Raw genomic sequence first — 19,706 nt, 5'->3', positions numbered from 1 at the left:
CAATATTCCTTCCATTTCTTAATGATGGATTTAACTGAACCCCAGGGGACTTCATTGCTTTGGAATTTTTTTGTATCTAACCCCTGACTTACACTTTTTGCTAACCTTTTCTCTGAGTTGCTTTGAGTGTTCTTTTGTCTTCATGGTGTAATGGCAGCCAGGGATACTGATTAACCACTGACTGGACCTTCCACACACAGGTGTCTTTACACCACAGTCACTTGAGACACATTCCCTTCACTTAGGTGATCCCCATTTCACTAACTGAGAGAGTACAAACACCAGTTGGCTAGACCTCTGTTGAATAAAGTCAGTGTCTTTAAAGGGGGTGAATATTTATGCAGTCACTTGTTTTAGGTTACATATTCTAATTTAATTGATATTACATTGTAGATATGTTTTCACTTTGACATTAAAGAGCATTTTTTTTGCGAGAAAGGCCAAATTATTTTGACCAAAATTTATGTATCAAATAAATCAAAGGGTAAAACATCCGGGGGGGGGGGGGGGGGGGGGGTCACATTTTATAGGCACTGCACAAAATCAAGGTGGGTTATTTACAGTATTCTAAAAAATAACTTGAATGATTACATGATGTGTAGAGCATTACATCCCTGCTGCACAAAAGTATTAAACTGGTATTTTGACACACAATTCAGGTTAAACAAATACTGCACCTTCTGGGATTTAAAAATGGCAGGATATATTGTAATTTAATCTAAATTCTGATTAATTGCTCAGCCTTATTAGTGTATCTAAGACTAAAAAGGGGCTAAGACAGAATTTAAACACTTGTCATACACAGCACAGACTTTAGACTTAGGAGGAGACTCACCTTGTTCAATCAGAACAACAGCTCGTGGGAGCACAGGAAAATAAAACAGGTATCCTGTCTCTCATTCTACCAGTCTCTCTCATTCTCTCCCTCTCCCTCTCTCTGATTGCCCTTCACCCTTCCCCTTCTCCATCCTACATCCACCTTCCGCTCACTCCCAAACCTTATCTAGGCCGGGAGCTTGGGAGCTGGGAGGGGGTGTGGGTACCATGCATGTTCTGAGTCCTCCACATGCTCCCGCCACCACCTGAGCTGCTGGCCGGTGGTGGTTGGGGCAGTCGAGGGGAGTAATGCACTGCGAATGGATGAGACGAAGAGGAGGAGGTGGAGAGAGAGGAAGAGTGGGAAGAAGTAGCGGCAGCAGCAACAGAGACAGAAGCAGAGGAAGAGGACAAAGAAGAGGAGCTGGAGAAGGAGAGGGATGACTGTGCTCTCTGGTGGTGGAGGGAGGACACACGGGAGGAGTGATGGGAGTCTGAACGAGAGGATGGGGGGGCATCAGAGTGAGTGGTTGTCGAGGAGGTGGAGGAAGAGGTGGGGGCACTGTGCAGGGGTGGAGGAGGGGGCAGGGAGAGCGTGGGAGGAGAAGGGCTGTGCAGGACAGACTGGATGCGGCTGTGTTGTGAGAGAGGGAGAGGTGAGGAGGCGGGGGCTGAGCGCGTGGAGGCAGCTTGGGAGGTTGTATGCTGCTGGGTTTGGGAGGAGGTGGAGGAGGAGGAGGAGGAGGAGAGACTGAGCAGAGAGCTGAGGCCTCCAGAGGTGGGCAGGGTGGCCCCAAACTGATGGGAGGACACTGTGGGGACCACGTGGTGAAATATACCTGCAAATCATATAGCAGAAATGGAGGGAGGAACCAGAGAGTGGAGACAGAGGGAGGAGAGAGCAGATAGAAGTGGCAAAGAGAGCGACAGAGAGGGGAGGGGGACAAAGAGAGAAGCAAGGACTGAGCCAGGTTGTGCAGAGCGCCAAGCAAGTCTTTGACAAGCACACAGAAAGCAAGCAGAGTCAGTCCACTGTGGGTTAAACAAAACCAAACCAGTTTGGACAATTCTTAATCAAGTCAACTGATTTAACTCTTTTTTTCACACTGGTGAAATGACTCTGACATACACTTTAAACAGAAACACCCACAGAAAATAATGAACTGGTAATGAGGTTATTACATAAATATTAATTCATCAAGGTTAACAACAGAATTCAAGCTTTTTTTTCCCAAACTGTTTGTTGTATTACTTCTGCTAAAATGCAACATTTTCTGGGGGTGTTTCCAAAAGCAGCACTGAAGCAGCCAGTACATGTCCAAGCGAGGCAGTACAGAGCCAGTAGCCCAGTCCCAGTCTCCACACCTGCAGACTCAGGGACTTTGAGGCATGGTCCTGCAAAGTGTCCCTCTTTTAAAACCAACAAGTGCTCTATTGAGAACTTTCCGAGGCAAAATTACACACTTTCCAAGAGTTCGAAGCAAGCTTGATATTGTGAAAGTTGAGATTACCCAGCCACAAACTATACATTTGCAAACGTGTCTTTTAAGTAGTATTCTACAAAGTTTGAAAAAAATCATAATGTGCACAAAACAACCATGGATGTGATGGAAAACCTGCTTATATGGGCAGGGGGGTTGGCAAAATTTTTGATTCTTTGATACTTTTTCAGCACCATGAACTTTAAATCATAAAAGGTCTGCTATTTTTGCATTCTATAGTACTGTAAGAATTGAAGTTTAAACATAAATACACATTTGTATTCCAGCCAAAAGAAGCCTTAAGCAGAGACACTACACAGTGATGAGTGATCAAATGAGACTGTTGGTAAAACAGAGCAGTGATTTAGAGCAGTGGTTCTCAAATGGTGGGCAGGGACCCAAAACAGAGCTATTTTCAGTGGGTCTCTAATGTGTGCCTGAAAAAAGGAGGGGAAAGCCATGATGAGCAGAAGCCCTGAGCAGCAGGCATCCATACTTTTTCCCCTACTTATATTTCCAGTGATAATAAATAAATGTAATTAATCTTGACCAGATTGAAATGTATTTCTCTTAATTTCTTGGGATAACAACATTTCAATGCCATGTTGGGAAAATCTTGTAAAATAAAATGAGTGTCCAGAAGACATCCCATTGAAATTTATAGTTCTGCGACTGTGAGAACTCGAGCAGGTAGTTGATACCTTTGTTGGTAATTTAATGCACGTTTGTAGAATTTTTTTGTAATTTTGATTGTCAGTTTTACTGATTTCCTTTTCATTATTTCAGTATGTTTCTATATGTCTGTTGATTCTTTAATATTTTTATCTCTATGTACAGCACTTTGATTGAAAGTGCTTTATAAATAATGTATTATTATTATTATTATTGTTATTATTTTCAGTCAGAAGTTCACAAAGGGTTAACATTATTTTATTTTCTGACATTAAAAGTTTGCTAAATTGTTCATTTACAGTAATATAAAACAGGCATACTGAGGAAAGGCTTTATTTCTGAATATTTGAAAGGCGCATCTTGTGGGTCTTGCATGTCCCATTCTTGATTTTTATACCATCTAAGGAAGAAGGGCACTGAGCTCTGGATATCATTTTAGTCTGTGAGGGTTTAGTTTTTAGGTCTTAGGGTGAAGACTGGGATTGGGAGAGTCAGGCAACCGTCAGCAAGGCAGACACAAAGAAAGCAGCATTGGACCTCCACTTACCTCTCTCTCTTGGCAGCTCCTTCCCCTCAGACTCTCACTGTTGAGTATCCTGAGGCCTGAATCCCCAGGCTAAGACTATGATCTCAAATGACTCAGAGTAAAACTCTACATGATCAGTTTTCTGTTAGTGAAACTCACCTCCAGCTGCTCCCCCTGCCAGACCTGCACTGGAGAAGCTTCCCAGGGCCGCGTGTCCGTTGACGTGTCGTGTGCTCCCACTCACCGTTGATCCGCCTGTCTGGGCCCCGAACAGGGACTGTAAGACTGAGGTCCCTCCAAGGGGAAACTGAGATGCCAGGTACTGTCCCACAGACGACCCTGTGGTGGAGGAAACTGCTACTGGACTTCCCCCCACCTTCCCACTCAGAATTCCTCCTCCACTGCTGGCGGCCGCAGAGATGAAGAGGTTCTGACTAACGCTCGTCTTTGGATCCCAGTCTCGAGGGGCTTTCTGTTTCTGAAGGGCCTGGCGCTGGTCTGAAGCACTACCTCCCTGTGCACCACCACTGCTGCCACAACCCCGGGTCCCTATTTCTTGACTGAGGAAGGGGTTAGGGGTCATGTAGCTGGACGACTCTCCATCGCTTCCCCTCCTCGCCTGCTGATGCTGTTTGTGGTCAGTATCTGAGTCTGTGCCCCGGCTAGACCCCCCTATGCCGAACGGAGAGCCCCCTTGTCTCAGGTCTGAGTTTGGCTGCTTAGGGTCAGAAATGGGTGAAAAGGTGGATTTCCACTTGCTGGTCGAGGACATGGAGGAGGAGGACGCCTCACTGCCTGTGCTGTTACCACTGCTGCTACCAGATTTCCTGCCTGGTGGAGGAAAAATAGAGAGAGCTCAAACTCATGAGTTAAAGTGAAAAAATTAGGTTTGATATTAATGAAGCACTTCTTTTTTCATACCTCTTTCACTCTCTCCAAGTCTACCAGGTCCATCTCTGCTCTCCAAGGAAATAGTGGCAATTTTTCTTTCAATCCTATGAAAAGAAAGATCAACATCAAAACAAACCAAGTTTTAACCGGATGTGTCAGCTCGATTTAACCCTGTATAGATAAGAGGCAATCAAAACACGTTTATACTTTATAGACAGCAAGGAGATGTAATAGATGACCAAAGCCCTCAGGATAAAAAACAGGGAAATTGTAATAGAGGCAATCTTTTATCAAAATCTTTTATCAAAGGACACTTGAGTTCACACAACATTGTCATTCTTTTTGATATAATAAAATAACAATATAAATAAATAGTACCGTGAACTAGAGCTGTCTGCAGGGTATCCTGAGTCCTCATCATCAGAGCTTGGGGCTGAGGAGTAACGACAAGTGCCATTGAGCTCCAGGGGGCGCTCTCTCTTTAAGATGGGAGGCTGGTCCAGGTCAGGCCCACTGGGGCTGCGGCTCGACTGCTCAGGGGAGGAGATGGCAGAGATCTCCAGAGGCTGATTGATGTTATTCACCTGTTGGGAAAAAGACCATGAGGGGGACACCTGGACATAATAACAAGTTTTAATTAACATGACTGTGATGTCACTGCAAAAAGAGCGATCAATTTAAGCCACTGAAACACCAACTTTACTATTTTATAGACTGAGTTCATCAGACCTAAGTAAAATACCTTGAGGACTGATGTAAGGTGTTCAAATAATGATTTTTTTGAAAGATATATTTTTGAGCGTTTTATGCCTTTATTTAGAGGAGAAACAGTGGATAGAGTCAGAAACAGGGATGAGAGACTGGGGGTGAGACATGTAAGAAAAGAACCACAGGCCACACTTGAACCCACACCGCCTGTATATATGGGGAATGACCTAATCGCCAGGCCATCTGCGCCCCATGACAATACTTTTTAAACCACTTGTTTAACCATGCATCAAAAAGTGCTTACGTTTTTAAAAACTTGATATTTTAGTCATATTTCAATACAAAGCTGCAAAGTTAGCAACTGTGGGAGCAGTGATAGTTTAGATTCACAGACTGGCAAATAATGACTATTTTTCCAAGTGTTTTGGCATCTCAAAAGATGGTAATGTTGCATTAATTTCTCTAACAAACAGATAAAGGGCTGAGGAGGTAAAAGCAGAAGTGCACTTGTCTATAATATGGTTTGGTATGGTCACATTTTTAACGATTTTAGCTAATCATACAGGACTTTTCTTGTTATGCTTTTAGGTGACTCACCATAGAGTTAATGTTGAGTGGCGATCCTGAGGAGTGGTTGTTGGAGCCGAGCCCAGGGAATGACCTCCTCTTTGGGGATCCACTTGCTGTGACGGACACTGCTGAGTTTCTCTTCCTCCGTCCCCTCTTCCGTCCTTCCTGAGGGCCGAGGCTGTGAGAGGAATGTGATGACGACATGTGTGTGGGTTGATGAGTGTGCTGCGTGCCAGGAGACTGGTGGTGGTGGTGGTTTCCATGGTTACCATGGTATCCCTGCTTGGCTGAGTTGCCGGCGTGATGGTGGAGGCGTGATCCTCCACCAGTGCTGCCTCCGCTGCCTGACGAAGAGGAAGACGAGGATGAAGAGGAGGAAGAAGAGAAGAAGATCCTCCTCCGCATTTCACTGTCCTGGGGCTCCATGTCTGATTCGGCTCCCTGGTGATCCTGAACGTCTTCTGGAAGGATCCTCGGGGGGCCATCAGCATACTGGAGCACCCCTCCAGTACTGAGAGGAGGGCTCTGGATGTGACCTCCTCGGCCCGCTGGTCCTGTCAGAAGAGTATTAGCGTGTGGAGGAGGTGATGAAGAAGCACTGTTGTGGTCCTCAGGATGGGAGCCTCCATTCATCAGCCCTGAGCTGGATGAATATCCTACACAGAGACAAAATGGTCTCACAGTTTACACACAAGGGTGTTGAGGATTTACATGTATAATCTTGAACTGCAAAAATACACTTATCAGCCACTACAATATGATCTACCTCAAGCATCCTAATACAACAGATCTACCATAAAATCTACAAACCCAATTCAAAAAAATGTTGTGGCGCTGTGTCAATCGTAGATAAAAACAGACTGCAAGAATCGACAAATCTCAAACTTTTTTAGCCTTATTTAGACAAGAGAGCTGAAGAGAGACAGGAAATATGGGGAAGATATGCACCAGACAGTGCCAAGACCGAGAACCAGTGCATTGAGGACTCTAGCCTCTGTATATGAGCGCCTACTTCAGCCACTGAACTACATCGAAGCGTGCTCCAAATGTTTTTTTATTGGTGAAAGGGCTGGACTAGAGGCAGGCCAGCTCAGTACCTGGACTCTTTCACTCTGAAGCCATGCTGTTGGGATAGATAATTACTGTCTTGCTGAAATATGCAACGCCTTCCCTGAAAGAGATGTCTGGATAGGAGTTTATGTTGCTCTAAAACCTCTATATACTTTTCAGCGTTGATAGTGTCTTTCCAGATGTATAGCTGCCCGTACCCTAGGCTCTAATGCAACCCCATACCATCAGAAATACCGGCTTTTCAACTGTGTACTGATAACAAGCTGGATAGCCTCTCTCCTCTTTAGTCTGCAGGACTGAGTTTCCTGAGTTTCCAAAAAGAATTACAAGTTTTGATTCATCTGACCACAGATCAGTTTTCCATTTTCCAATTACTTTCTACAGAGACTTCTCAAGATTCTCTGAATCTTTTGATGATACTGTAGATGATGGGATATTAAAAGTCTCTGCAATTTTATGCTGTACATTTTCTGAAATTGATCCACAATTTTAGATGGTGTTTTTTGCAATTTTAGATGTTGTTTTTCACAGATTGGTGGATCTCAGCACCTCTTTACATCTGAGAGGCTCAGCCAAACTAAAATACCCTTTTAAAATACTTTTTTTAAAATACCCAGTTGCCAATTGAGATTATTAGTGGTAAAATACTCTTTTAGCTTTATTCATGAGTACTACTTATTTTTCCAGTCTTTTGTTGCCCTGTTCCTTCTTTTGAGCATATCATTTATATGAAACAGTAAAAAGACTCCATTTCAACATCTGATATAAATGTTTATTATGTTGTTTTTAAATAAAATATTGATTTATGAGATTTGCATAACATTGCATTCTGTTTCATTTACATTTTAAACAGTACACGAACTTTCTAGGACTGTGGTTGTTCTTTTAAAAATTTCCGACATTTTAAGTTTCTGTTTATTCTAATATATTTACCATTTTGGGATAAGTTTAGTGTTTCTTAATATTTAGCTTCACTCAGGAGTTAGCGAAGTATTAGCGTCATCTTTCAATATGATACATTCTGATACACCGTCACCAAAACTATGACTTCATTTAGACAAAAATGTTGAATTCTTGGCTTTCTGACCATGTCAATAAAAAATGAAAACACAGAACTTTGATAAAGAAAAAGTCATGATAGTGCTGATGCAACGGATTGCAAAGGCAGTCATAAAATAATTTCTTATCCATGTAGACTCAAATACACTGCCCAACAAATGTTTATTCTCAATAACAAAGTGTTGTAAAATCTGGTGTACAAGGCACTCTGATAACCTATGTTTCATCTGAAAAGTTGGCTGGGGCTTGTTTACCAGTATAAAGTGCTAAGACATATGACATCTTTAACACGTGTGCATGTAGCAGCCAGCATTACACACCACACAAGACCTAATATGATTGAAAATTCACCCGCATTCACTGTGTAATATGAGCAGCTGCTTCGGATTGTGCCGAAGTAAGTAACGACACTGACCACAGCGGCAGGGATTGGAACCACTTTTAAAACTGCTTTCCCTCTCTTAAGGCTAGATCTGTGTATTTAACAACACTGGGAGAATACAGCTAAGCAAATAAACCTTATGGAAGCTGGTTTGGCTGAGAAAGCTCCTCAATAAGGAAAAGAAATGATGAGCAGAGGAGGGCAGAGTGGGTTTGATAGGCTTTGATTCTGTCTCACATCAATCACTGCAGGATAAGTGATCAACTACCATATATTAGCTAGTAGATAAACAAACTATATACATTGAAAACAGATGGTGCTAAAAGAGTGACAAAGATGCAAAGAAACTACATGTTGTAGACTTTGCCAACAAGAGGATAGTTTAAACCTTTTTCTCCTTGGGAGACTTCAAAAACAGACTCTGGCTTATATACCAAGGCGTCTTATATTCCAGATTTCACAGTAACAGTTTATGGTTAAAAACAACAACAACAACAACAACGCTTAATATCAAATATGAAAAAAAAGCAATTTGCTGAAGGGTAAACCTTACCATTGGTCTGGCCTGACTGAGACACAGGACTTGGGGTACTTCTCTGAAAATATCAATGAAAAAATAGCAACATTTAGACAAAAAAAACTGTAATTAAACAGTGAACAGAACAAGACACTAATGTAGAAATAGATCAGTGTAGCACTAATGTTGGTGTTGTTGTCATCATTTATACGAACCAGTCTTTCAGCACGACTGGGCAGCACCACGCTGGCCAGTGGGATGCTGACTGGGAGCTTACTCGGGTGGACAGTGCTTAGAGGGATGCTTATAGGAAGGCTTGTGATGCTATCACCCTGCGCAGACGGGCTCCTCTCCTTACCCTGTACACAAAGAGGAATGTGTTAACGATGAAACAAACACTACACAAAGAATGTAGAAAAGACACAAAAGGAAACAAAGATGAACATTTACCCTCTCTGAACCTTTAGAAGCATTCTGGGTATCAGACGCACAGGGAGAGGAACAATTCTGTTTCATTCCATGCAGAGAATTAATACCACCCATTTCCCTTAAAGAAGAAGAGAAAAATTTAGTTTAAAACTACTCTAGGTTTTTGTCACCATAAAGAGTAGCTTGAAGACCTGATAGTTTTAGAATGAAACAGGAAACTGTGATTGCCAAAAGACCTGTGTGTGGTGAGCCCTGGAGCTCTCAAGTGAACAGAGGCAGTGGGGTCCTGGTTCAGGTGCCTCCGCAAGGCAATCTTGGCGGGGGAGAATCGTGTGTAATCAGGAAGAGCGTGGGAGGAACTTTGCTGCCTCTGGCGGGCATCATTGGAGGCCGGAACAATCTCGTGGTCTGGTGAGATGGGTAAGTAGCGAGAAAGTAGCTCCCCTTTGGTGCTGACCCGGTCGAAGCAGGGTGAACTGGTGCCATTGATGGACAGCTCAGGGCTGACTCCGTTGAGAGCTGGAGCTGAAGACAGGCCGAGCTTCGCAGAGTCCATGTCCGTGGAAGAGCGGGATTCCAGGTTCTTTCTGTACGGGGAGCCCTCACAGGGGCTGTAGGATGATTTGAGCTGCATCAGCTCCTGCTGCCTTTGACTCTTCTCCAGCTCCACAATGCTTATCTTAAAACAAACACCAGAGGGAGCCATTACATCAGAAAACCAGCATTTCCTAGAATGCTTCACTATCAGGGGAAATGTTTGTGAGAGCAGTTTAACTCTTTCTAGAAGCTACACTCAGGTCATAGTTTAATCTACAAGTCAAATGCCTTTAATATACAGGGGGAGGAGAGGAAATATGCAACATTCAGAGGTGAATCAAATAAAGAGGTGGACAGTTCTTACCTGCAGCTCTAAGCAGTGTCTCTGTTTCTCAGAGATTTGTCTGCGCAGTGCCTGCTTCTCTTTTAACAAACTTTCCAGACACAAAGAGCCCCAATCCAGCTTTAGCTCCTCACATCGGGACTTCAGCTGCAAAACAACAAACATGTGCAGTTGTTATTGTCTGCTTGCCTGGATAATGGTCTGGCATAGCAAAACATGATCAAACACTGGCTCCAATAACAACTTCAACTATCATCACATAAATGTAAAAAAGATAGAAAGGTTACAGCTGTGAATCACATGTAATGAATCAGTGCACAAAATAGTGGTCTTACCAGCAGCAGGCTGTGGTCTCTCAACAATGCCATGTCTCTTTCGAGCTGCTTTGTCTGCTCTTTCAGCTGAAGATTGTGGGCTGAGATCTCCTTCTGAGCCTGCAGCAGGTCCTCCACAGTCAAGGCTTTCACTCCCAGCTGATCATAACACAGAGACAGAAGAGGCACACACATACACTTACTATCATTGATTAGCTAAAAATGTCATACTTGAAACAGTTAATAAAAATCAGCAAAAACAGTTCTGATCATTGTGGTTCTCAGTGTGTTGCAGCATTGTAGAAGTGTACAAATGATACTTACAAAAAACTTTGAACCTTTTTTTTATGCTTATAGGTCTAATAATCACAGAAGGAGAAAATAATACAAGTTCCTACCTCGTCTAGTTTGGTCTGAAAGAGACCTTTGATCTTGTCCTTGTGAGACTGACAGGCTGAGTGGAGCTGTTCTACCTGTCCTGACAGGTCCCTGTGTTTTTGCTGGGGACAGAAAGCAAAACAAGTATGTAAGCAAAATATTCCAAAACATTTTCCCTTTCATGATAACGCTTTTTCAAGTTTAATTCTTCAGGCAGATAAGTACTTAGTTACATGCAACATAAATGCTTGAAATTATGAGGTAGTTCAAGAAATGTTCAAGAAAACTACTTCAGCAGAACCCTAGTCATGTGTATGCTGATGATGCAAATTACCTTCTCCTGATCTAAAAGCTGCTGCAGGTTGGAGCGGTACTGAGGAGTCTTCATGTAGGCCATAAACTGAAGGTATTGGACTTTGATGTTATCTGAATAAAGAAGCAAGTTTGCGGTGAAAAAGGGTACAAAAGTGACCATAAAAGACAGACTATTGACTTTGCTGTTATGCAGTCCTATTGTTACTATTGTTACTGTGTCTGTCTTTCTAAACTGAAATCTGTCAACTTTGCCATACTTGAACAAGATTATTGGTGTAGGTTAGGACTGTCTGCATCCACAATTTGTCAGATGAATTAGATATGGTAGCTCAAATGTATTAAAAACAGGGGTGTAACGGTACAGAAAAATTTCAGTTCGGTATGTACATCGTTTTTGAAGTTACGGTTTGGTATGTTTTCGGTATGGTAATTGAAGCAAATAAATAAAATGTAATTTGAATTTTTAAATTAAATTGTATTAAAATAAATAGGCTGAATAAATTATATTAATATTATTAGTAATGCTGTAACCTCCTTCCAAAAGCTCTTCAATGATTAAAAATATTACTAAATAAATGCATTTTTGAGTTGCCAGGTTATTTTCATTGATATATTGACATTTATGCCCATGCTTTAAACACCAAAATTTCCCAGCCAACTTGAATGCATCATCATACTACCGCACGTTAGCTTGTTAAGTATGCTAATTAGCGTCTTTCCTGCCCGATTTCAAGACGGACTTCGGCACTGGATTACTTTTTTTAATCAATGGGACCTACTACAAAGTTTGGGAGAACTTTTCACAGCCCAGAGGTTAGAGCCGTGTGAAATCTGAGGATATCTCTACCTAGGACGCAGCTGCAGAGTCCGTCTCTCCCTCCTTCGAGGCTGACATATGAAGGTAAAATTAATTTGATTCACAAAGCCAGAGCACCATTGATATAATTAAAACGATCTTAAAGAATAAGAAATTTATAACCGGCTGGTAAGACTTTGCTGTTCCGCCTCTTTAAAGTGACATTCTTGTTTGAGTGGAGCTTTTTCAAATGCTTTGATTGGTCTGTTGGACGACATGCTTTTAGTGACACGGCTGTAGAATAATGTCAGTGCTACTGTTGTTGTCTTTGTCCACCGTTGTACTTTACTGGTAAACAAAGTGTTCCTAAACAGGACACTTTTATCTGGGAATATTCAGGCTGTTGCTGTCGTTTGCTGTGGTTGTGTGGTTGTCAGGACAGTGTGACATTGAGCTGTTTTCTGGTTTTCCTCCTGTGTATGAGCTTGGTTCCACATGTATTCGTTCGGTATGCGTCTGTACCGTACCGAGAGGCCCGTACTGAATTGGTTCGGTACGAATACATATACCTTTACACCCCTAATTAAAAATGTATTCTTTTGTAATATTTCCAGAAGACTTCATTCTTACTGTTTAAGTAACACCTGATGTTAAATATACAACTTAACCAGAGAAAAGATTTTGGTCGGCAAATGTTGGTTCCAGTTTGGTGTAAAATGCAAATTATTTGGGGGTTTAGTGTACCAAACCACACCAGACTGTACTGAATCAAACTGGACCTCCTGATGGAGACACGGCTTAAGAGACCGGCAATGCATTGAGCAGAGCAAAAAGGAATATGTGTATCACAAGGCCAAGGGCACAAGTTCAGCCTGCAGCTCATACAATGAGGATTTTGCCCGCTTTCATGAGGCACCTCTTCATTGACTGAACTAATCAGTTAGTTTACAAAGGACTAGGGCTGACAGCTTCAATTCGATTGGTCGATTAATTGATCGAAAAGCATTTGTTCGACCAAGATCCCTCACTCCCTCAAGACACTGGTCGGGGGAAGAAGCGAAGTGTGCAGCTGACTGATAGAGAGAGACGTGCTGCTGTGGACAGGAGCAATGCAGCTCTAGGAATAACAGGTAGAAGCTACGCAGAGTGGGATATTTTCTGATATTTTACAGCACCAACGTTCAGAAACAACACATCAACTCATCACAAAGTTGCAGGCTGTTTGTATGGAAGTGGCGCCCCTGAGTGTCTCTGCTCTGCCCTCACTCACTGCTTTAACTCCCGCTATCAGTTTAATTCACCTGTCGGCAAATACGCTGCGTGGTATCATCTCCTTTTATAATCTCCTTAAAGTGTTCATGTTAGCATTAGCTTCTCTTACCGACACACAGAAAGGAGAGGTGATAAAAGGCGATGTCTGCTGGTCATTAAGTCCTGACGAGTAAACCTTTTCCCTCTCACCTCCGTGAATAAACGCTGCATGCTGTCTGCTTTATGCTCGTAAATGACACGGCACAGGCTAGATCACGTGATCCTGTTATTAGTTACTGTTATAAATGAATGAAAAACGTTGATTTGAGGATATTTTGTAGACTGTATGAGTTTAAAGAGTTACTGCGCTGGGACCACGGAGAACAAAGGCAGGTGAATGCTGATCATCTCTCAATTAATTATTTTTTTAGTGTGACGTGACAAGCCTAAAAATCGTATTAATGCTTCCAAAGGCTAGTTATGTTCATTTTAGGATCATTTAGAGTACCAAGCGGGTGCAGTGAGGAACCTGGATGGATTGAATAAGTCCCCAACAAGGTGATTTATTTTTTTATGAATGAATTAAAAATTTATTTATTTAAATTTTTTTCACCTGAACAATTAATCGATTAATTGGTGTCTGGGTTCGATTTTGGTCGACCAAGTTTTTCTTTGGTTGACTACAGCCCTACAAAGTACCAACTGTATATTTATGGAGTAAAAGGAAGTTTCAATCAAATTAAAGTCATTTTTGTGAACAGACTAGTACAAACTCTGTTGAAGTATCCGCAACTTTCTAAAACAGATTAGCAACAAACTGAGGCATCATTCACTCACCTAGCAGTTGTTGCAGGCCAGGAGGAGTCGGGCTCAGCAGCAGTTGACTTGAGGGATAGTGCTGGACCTTGGGAGGTAGCTGGTAGAAGGGACTCTGAGGTGGCCGGTATGCATCTGTACAGACAAGATGCACATTTAAAATGGGATAAACCTTAGATTGTATAAAAAATATATATTTTCTGTATCATTAGGCAGATAAAGCATTTAAAAACATATTCCATGAATGACTGGATGTTCCCATTCAAACAAAGTCAAAATTTATAACTATACAGGTAACACACAGAAAACTTTTGTGTATGTTTCGTTTGTTGTCTGACCCTGAGGGGGTGCTGCTGAAAGGGTCTTGGCATGCAGCAAATCCAGAGCGCTCTGATTCTTCTTATTTTTCTTCTCAGTGGCCGGGGCAGCTTTCTTGGGTCGACCGCGCTTCTTGTTGTTCATTTTGCGACCTTTGGACATGAGACGGGTTCGCCGGGGTTTGGGTGGGGGCTTGACAACTGTCACCAGGCTTGGACGCTCCTCCTCACCACAGGAGTCCTGCTGTGAAGAGACAAACACACGACACATTCAACAAACACACAGAAAGCTGGTGCACTGTATTCAAGCAAAGAAAGAAACTGTCACAAAATGGCATGCAGATATTGGGAAAAGGCTTCCCACATCATATTTTAAATGTGTGCTTACCCTACCTTATTTTGTTCTTTAGGTTTGGTGGGCGTGGTGCTGTTGCTTTTACTGTCCTTTGTATCCTTCTGTTGACGACGCCTAGCTGCCTCTTGCTCTTCCTGTGAGAAGATGAACCAGATTAATTGACTGATTCAGAAATATTAACAGTAGATTAAATATTTCAACATAAAATATGTTATAAAGAATGAAAGTGGCACAACTTACCCTGAGTTTAGGATTTTTGAGACTAGCAAAATAGTTTTCAAGCTGAAAGACAAGACGAGAAAAGTATGGAAATGAGAAATATGTTTAATTTCATTAAGTGTTTACAATACAATTAAGTTTAAATATTATAATGTTATTTGAAAGTTTAAAATCTGACTTCTACTTTCTTTATTTCTCTGCTAGAAATGTAGTTAGTCTAGTTCCTTTAAAAACCAAGACACTAGAGTCAATAATAACACCCATTGATCTGTTTTCTGGGATGCAATCAATATATTTATTCATCGGGTTGTTTCTACCACACAAGATCATTGAAAGCTTATCAGTGATGCTAATAAAAGGTTGGGATATGAAAAGAAACTACCTCTATAAAAACACTGTAGCATGAAAAGGCTCAATTTAAAATGTGGCATGGTTCAATTTACTTGTCTTTAAGTTACTGGCCAGTCATTTGTAGCTATGTGGGTACAAAACCCAGATGTATGGGGTCATCTAGACTAGTTCATACAAGTAATAAAAATGTCCCAAAGAAGGCACAACCTTTGATCAACTGCCCAATGTTGCCACTACCCTATTTTTTGTATTATTTCTTGCCTTTACCTAATCTTGAAAATCAATCAAACAAAATCAACACTCAGACATTTGTATCATTAACTGTACGTGCACCGGCCACATCTATTTGATGTGGTGACAGAAAAAATGCTGTAATTAGCAAAACTCTAACTTTTACTTGGATTGCAATGACAACTTATAGCAAATTATAACTTTAACCAAACACTAAAAAAAACAAACATATCAACATTATCCAATGTTAAACTGTATAACTGGCACAATTCCCAGTGCTCTCTCTTGAGTTTGTTTACTCATGTGATAGACTACATGCAACAACAATACCAGCTGTGACACTGGCAGCATCTCTCTTGGGTTTTGGTTACTCTTTATCTCTTAAGTATAATTTGCCTCCACTACTCTGGCAGTTAGTATTTTGTTGGTCTGTAAAGCTCTCCTTAGAAAACAAATTCTAGTCTCTGCACTAGTTTATTTATTTAGATTTATTTAAACAGGAAAGCCTCACTGATATTACAAATCTCATTTACAAGAGTGTTCTGGCTAGTGTGATAGTCCTTACTATGGTGCGGTCTATGGTATGCAGGTAGTAGGAAACTGGCTTTCCAGTCCAGGACACAGAGCCCCTGAGTGGAGAGAGCTCCACCACACGCATTATTGTGCCAATATCTGCAGCACAGAGAGAAAAAACATTACCCTCTATGTCAGACACAAATCAGTGCAAGCATTACAAAATGAAAACCTGGTTAAACTGATGGTAGAACTTACCACTCAAGTTTCGACTGTTTATTCTAAAATTTAAAGGTGCAAAAGGCTTGGAGGACACAATTTTCCCACCTGGAATAAAACAAACATAACATTTGATCACAATTCAAGATGGGGTATGCACAAAATAGTGGCAACATTCACGGATCTCTATAGAAATACATTAAGAAACTCTCAATTTCTCAAATAAAGAACTAAAGCTGAAAAGAAACAAGTTTTGATGATGTGGTTACACAATAAACTATTGCCCACTGTTGTTTTAATCACTGATAAAAACAGCTGAGTAAATATCTATCCCAATGAGTCCGGCTGTTATTCTTTAAGCCACCAACAGGAGGCGCAGGTGTTTTCTACATAAGCTAACAGCATTGTTGGCTGAATCAAAGGTTGTTAACTCATTGAGTGCCATTGATGTATATATACATCATTTAAAAGCCAACACTTGAGTTCCACTGATGTATATATACGTCAAAGTGTTTTTTTTTTGGCGGGGGCGCCTTGGCCTCAGGGCCAAGGGGGCGCTCTCATGCTCCCTGTGAGTAATTTTGGGGCTTCTGGGATATGTAGTCAGAACACGGCAGAGACGGTAGATCAAAGCCACAGAGATCAGAGGTGGAGACCCTGGGGTCAAAGAGCAGAGCGATCGTTACGGAGGTAATCTAAGCTAAAAGTTCTAAAATAGATGCTTGAAGAAACTAAAAACTTTTGCCTGAGAAATCGCTTACTCACTGAAACCGACACTGAACTGAGCGACAGCAAACCAAGGGATCAGCACGGTCATTGATCTGCCTCGGATGGCCAAGAGGCTAAAGAATGCTGCTCACCGGCTGGATGCATACAGTTACGACACTTCAGAGACGGACTTTCCGACCCAGACTGAGGAATGGCTACCGAGTGAGCAGAGCGCACCTTGTTCTCTGTCCCAGAGCGATGGAGGTAAGTTAACATTAGGAACCCACTGATTATTCAGCCAAATTTATCAAATGAAACCATCACTCATGCGTTCCTGCTCTGTGATTTCAGAAGCAGACTTGAGAGAAAGAGCAAGCCCCATGCAGTTCTACAACACTGTCTGTTGGCAGAAAAATAGGTAAGAACAAAAAAAATCTATATTATAGATGATGTATTATTTATATATATATATATATATATATATATTATATTACTTCTATAATTTACAGGCAGCGCCAGGGCACTCGCAAGCAGGAGAGGATGTGGGCATATAGGGGGGTCACATGGAGGCCATCCAGTTCCAGAGTGTGAATGGCATGACAGTGACTGGAAGCATTGTTATTTATTTTACAATAAAATAACATTTTATGTCATTGAAGGCAAAATTATAACATTCAAATCACTGTTTTGCTTGACAGCCTCTCTTTCACAAAAATGCATTTTCCTCTGCTTTCTAGAAAAAAGTGGTCTTTATGGTGAAACTAGCCTCTATTCAACTTAAGATAAATCATGAATGGAACAAGGTGCCAACAAAACATTTTTTCCATGATGAAATAGAGAGATTCTTCTTTCATTTGAGCTATTTGGTGTTTTCAGAGTCATAGTACAAAATATTCTGTGGGTCTTGAAAGATGATTCAAAATGGCCAAAACGCTGGCACAAGCCAATTTCCATTTCATAAAAGGGCTGGCACTCACTGAGTTAACAGAAACGATCTAAAAGCTGCATTTAATGTCGCAGTCTGTTGTAACTCATTAGCAGTTACAAATCAGCGGAACAACAACCTCGGGAGATCAGAAGGACCTGGAACATGAGACTCACATCAGTATCATATCTGATAGTGCTGTTGAAGTATTTGACACGGTTGCCTCTGTGAGCAGCACCTTTTCAGGTTAACTCTAAAAATAAATACTTTGTGTTATTAATAGATTTAAGTCCACCCAGTTTGTATTGGCTGCTTTTGTGGTTAACAGCAGCATTGTCAAAAACACATCAACATTTTAGTTTGAAGATTTTATGATGGAGCTGAAATAGAAATATAGACATTTCATGTTGCATTACAGAACACATAACTTGGACAGTGTTTAGCAGTTTTGATGTATAATGGAAGGTGGAAGATCACTTAAAACTAGATCGCTGATAAATGTTAAAAATGAAAACACTGAAAAGTCATCCAAGACATTGAAACAAATGCACGATTTGATTTGATAATACAGATCGTGATTCTTTTTAATAAGTGAGCATTTCTTGATAGCGTTGCTTTTTATGCCCCCTGTGAATACAATAGTACCTCTTTTGTACTTTTCTGATTTAGTCCTTAAAAATTGTGTTTTAAACAAAGAAATAAATAAGTATAATCAAAGTGCTATCTTTCAACAGTCAAATGCATCATTCATAGTCAATCTTTGCAGTGGAAAATCTAATTAAAGGCTCCTTTGGCAGAGTGCTGTAAATGTCCTCATCTGACATCCACCCTGCAGCATTTAAAGGCACTACAATCATCAATCTCAATGCTAATGGTCTTGTTTACTTTTTATCTAAAGAGGCACCAATATTGAGGTTAGTCTTTTTCATAACCAGCTAGAAAACTCACAGGAGCTTTAGGAAAAAGTTACACTGGTGGCTTCCTTTTATTTAATTTTCTTTATTAAGATTGTTTTTGGGTTGTATTTGCCTTCATTCAGATAAGACAGCTGAAGAGAGACAGGAAACATGGGGGCAGAGAGTAGAGGGAAGACATGCACAAAACAGCACTAAGACTGGGAAAAAATTCCACGACCAGTGTGTCGAAGACTACACACAACAGTATATGGGCACCCACACTACCCACTGAGCCAAAGTGGCACACAGTTCAACAGCTTATTTTTGAAACACTTGACGGTAATATTTCCCATTTAATGATATCAAAAATGCTCGATGAACAATACTAACCTTCCTTCATATTAGCAAAGCGCTCCTTCAGCTGGTGATCAACCTCTGGACCAAAGGCAAAGTTATTCACAAAAATAATACTGGAAGACAGAGAAAGACACATTTGAGTCGCACAGTTTTTTGTGACAAAATCATCTATTATTATTCATGTGTGCATTTTGACAGAGAGAAATACTTGAGTTTAAACAAAGATGTGATGATATGCAAAGTAAATGCTCTGAATGTTGCAAGTTTCCTATCTCAATGACCACCTGAACTTACAAACGAATGTAAATTGAATTCCTTTTGAAAATAATTGAAAACTGCACTGTTCAGAAAGTCATTGAAACATGTTTATTGAAATCACCTTGTGTTGGCAATCCTTTCCTTCCATTCCTCAGACAGAAAGTCACCTTTCTCCAGCTGAACGAAACGGAGCAGATTAATTACTTATCAAAATCTACGAAGCCTATGAAGTTCTGTGCAAAGCTTGCTTTACCAGTGAATGCCACACTATGAGAAAACTTACTGTGTACTCTCCATGTTTCTTCCCATACCATTTCATCCACTTTTTAAACTCTTTATCCATGGTCTGCAAGAAAAAAAATATGAATATTGTTATATAATCAAAAAGTTTTTCTGTTGTTCCAGAGGCTGCCACATAACAGAGAGTTAGCTAGCCCACACATGTAAGCCAAAGTCTGAACAGTATGTTCTAGGTTCATAGGCTG

General features: G+C 41.0%; 1 protein-coding gene across 3 annotated transcripts in view; it reads right to left on the bottom strand.

Moving 5' to 3' along the window:
* Positions 1-19,706, bottom strand: part of dot1l (DOT1-like histone H3K79 methyltransferase) — a 41,713-nt gene that overhangs the window by 5,119 nt on the left and 16,888 nt on the right. The window contains exons 7-28 of one of the 3 annotated variants that reach the window (XM_041791237.1): positions 19,505-19,567; positions 19,343-19,398; positions 18,997-19,076; positions 16,117-16,185; positions 15,911-16,017; positions 14,785-14,826; positions 14,583-14,678; positions 14,211-14,433; positions 13,894-14,007; positions 11,029-11,120; positions 10,715-10,816; positions 10,338-10,475; positions 10,024-10,149; positions 9,359-9,801; positions 9,144-9,240; positions 8,909-9,052; positions 8,730-8,772; positions 5,692-6,320; positions 4,765-4,970; positions 4,417-4,490; positions 3,655-4,326; positions 836-1,655 (exon numbers count right to left, since the gene is read on the bottom strand). In XM_041791237.1, coding sequence (XP_041647171.1) covers positions 1,000-1,655; positions 3,655-4,326; positions 4,417-4,490; positions 4,765-4,970; positions 5,692-6,320; positions 8,730-8,772; positions 8,909-9,052; positions 9,144-9,240; positions 9,359-9,801; positions 10,024-10,149; positions 10,338-10,475; positions 10,715-10,816; positions 11,029-11,120; positions 13,894-14,007; positions 14,211-14,433; positions 14,583-14,678; positions 14,785-14,826; positions 15,911-16,017; positions 16,117-16,185; positions 18,997-19,076; positions 19,343-19,398; positions 19,505-19,567 — 4,272 coding nt within the window. In that variant the 3' untranslated portion in view covers positions 836-999. The remainder of the gene's footprint in view (positions 1-835; positions 1,656-3,654; positions 4,327-4,416; positions 4,491-4,764; positions 4,971-5,691; positions 6,321-8,729; positions 8,773-8,908; positions 9,053-9,143; positions 9,241-9,358; positions 9,802-10,023; positions 10,150-10,337; positions 10,476-10,714; positions 10,817-11,028; positions 11,121-13,893; positions 14,008-14,210; positions 14,434-14,582; positions 14,679-14,784; positions 14,827-15,910; positions 16,018-16,116; positions 16,186-18,996; positions 19,077-19,342; positions 19,399-19,504; positions 19,568-19,706) is intronic. The other 2 variants (XM_041791239.1, XM_041791238.1) reach the window with 2 other exon arrangements.

This window comes from Cheilinus undulatus, linkage group 7 (genome assembly GCF_018320785.1).
Source record: "Cheilinus undulatus linkage group 7, ASM1832078v1, whole genome shotgun sequence".
Taxonomy (NCBI): Eukaryota; Metazoa; Chordata; class Actinopteri; order Labriformes; family Labridae; genus Cheilinus; species Cheilinus undulatus.
Note: the sequence above shows the minus strand (reverse complement) of the source record. Positions and strands in the feature narration are given on the sequence as shown.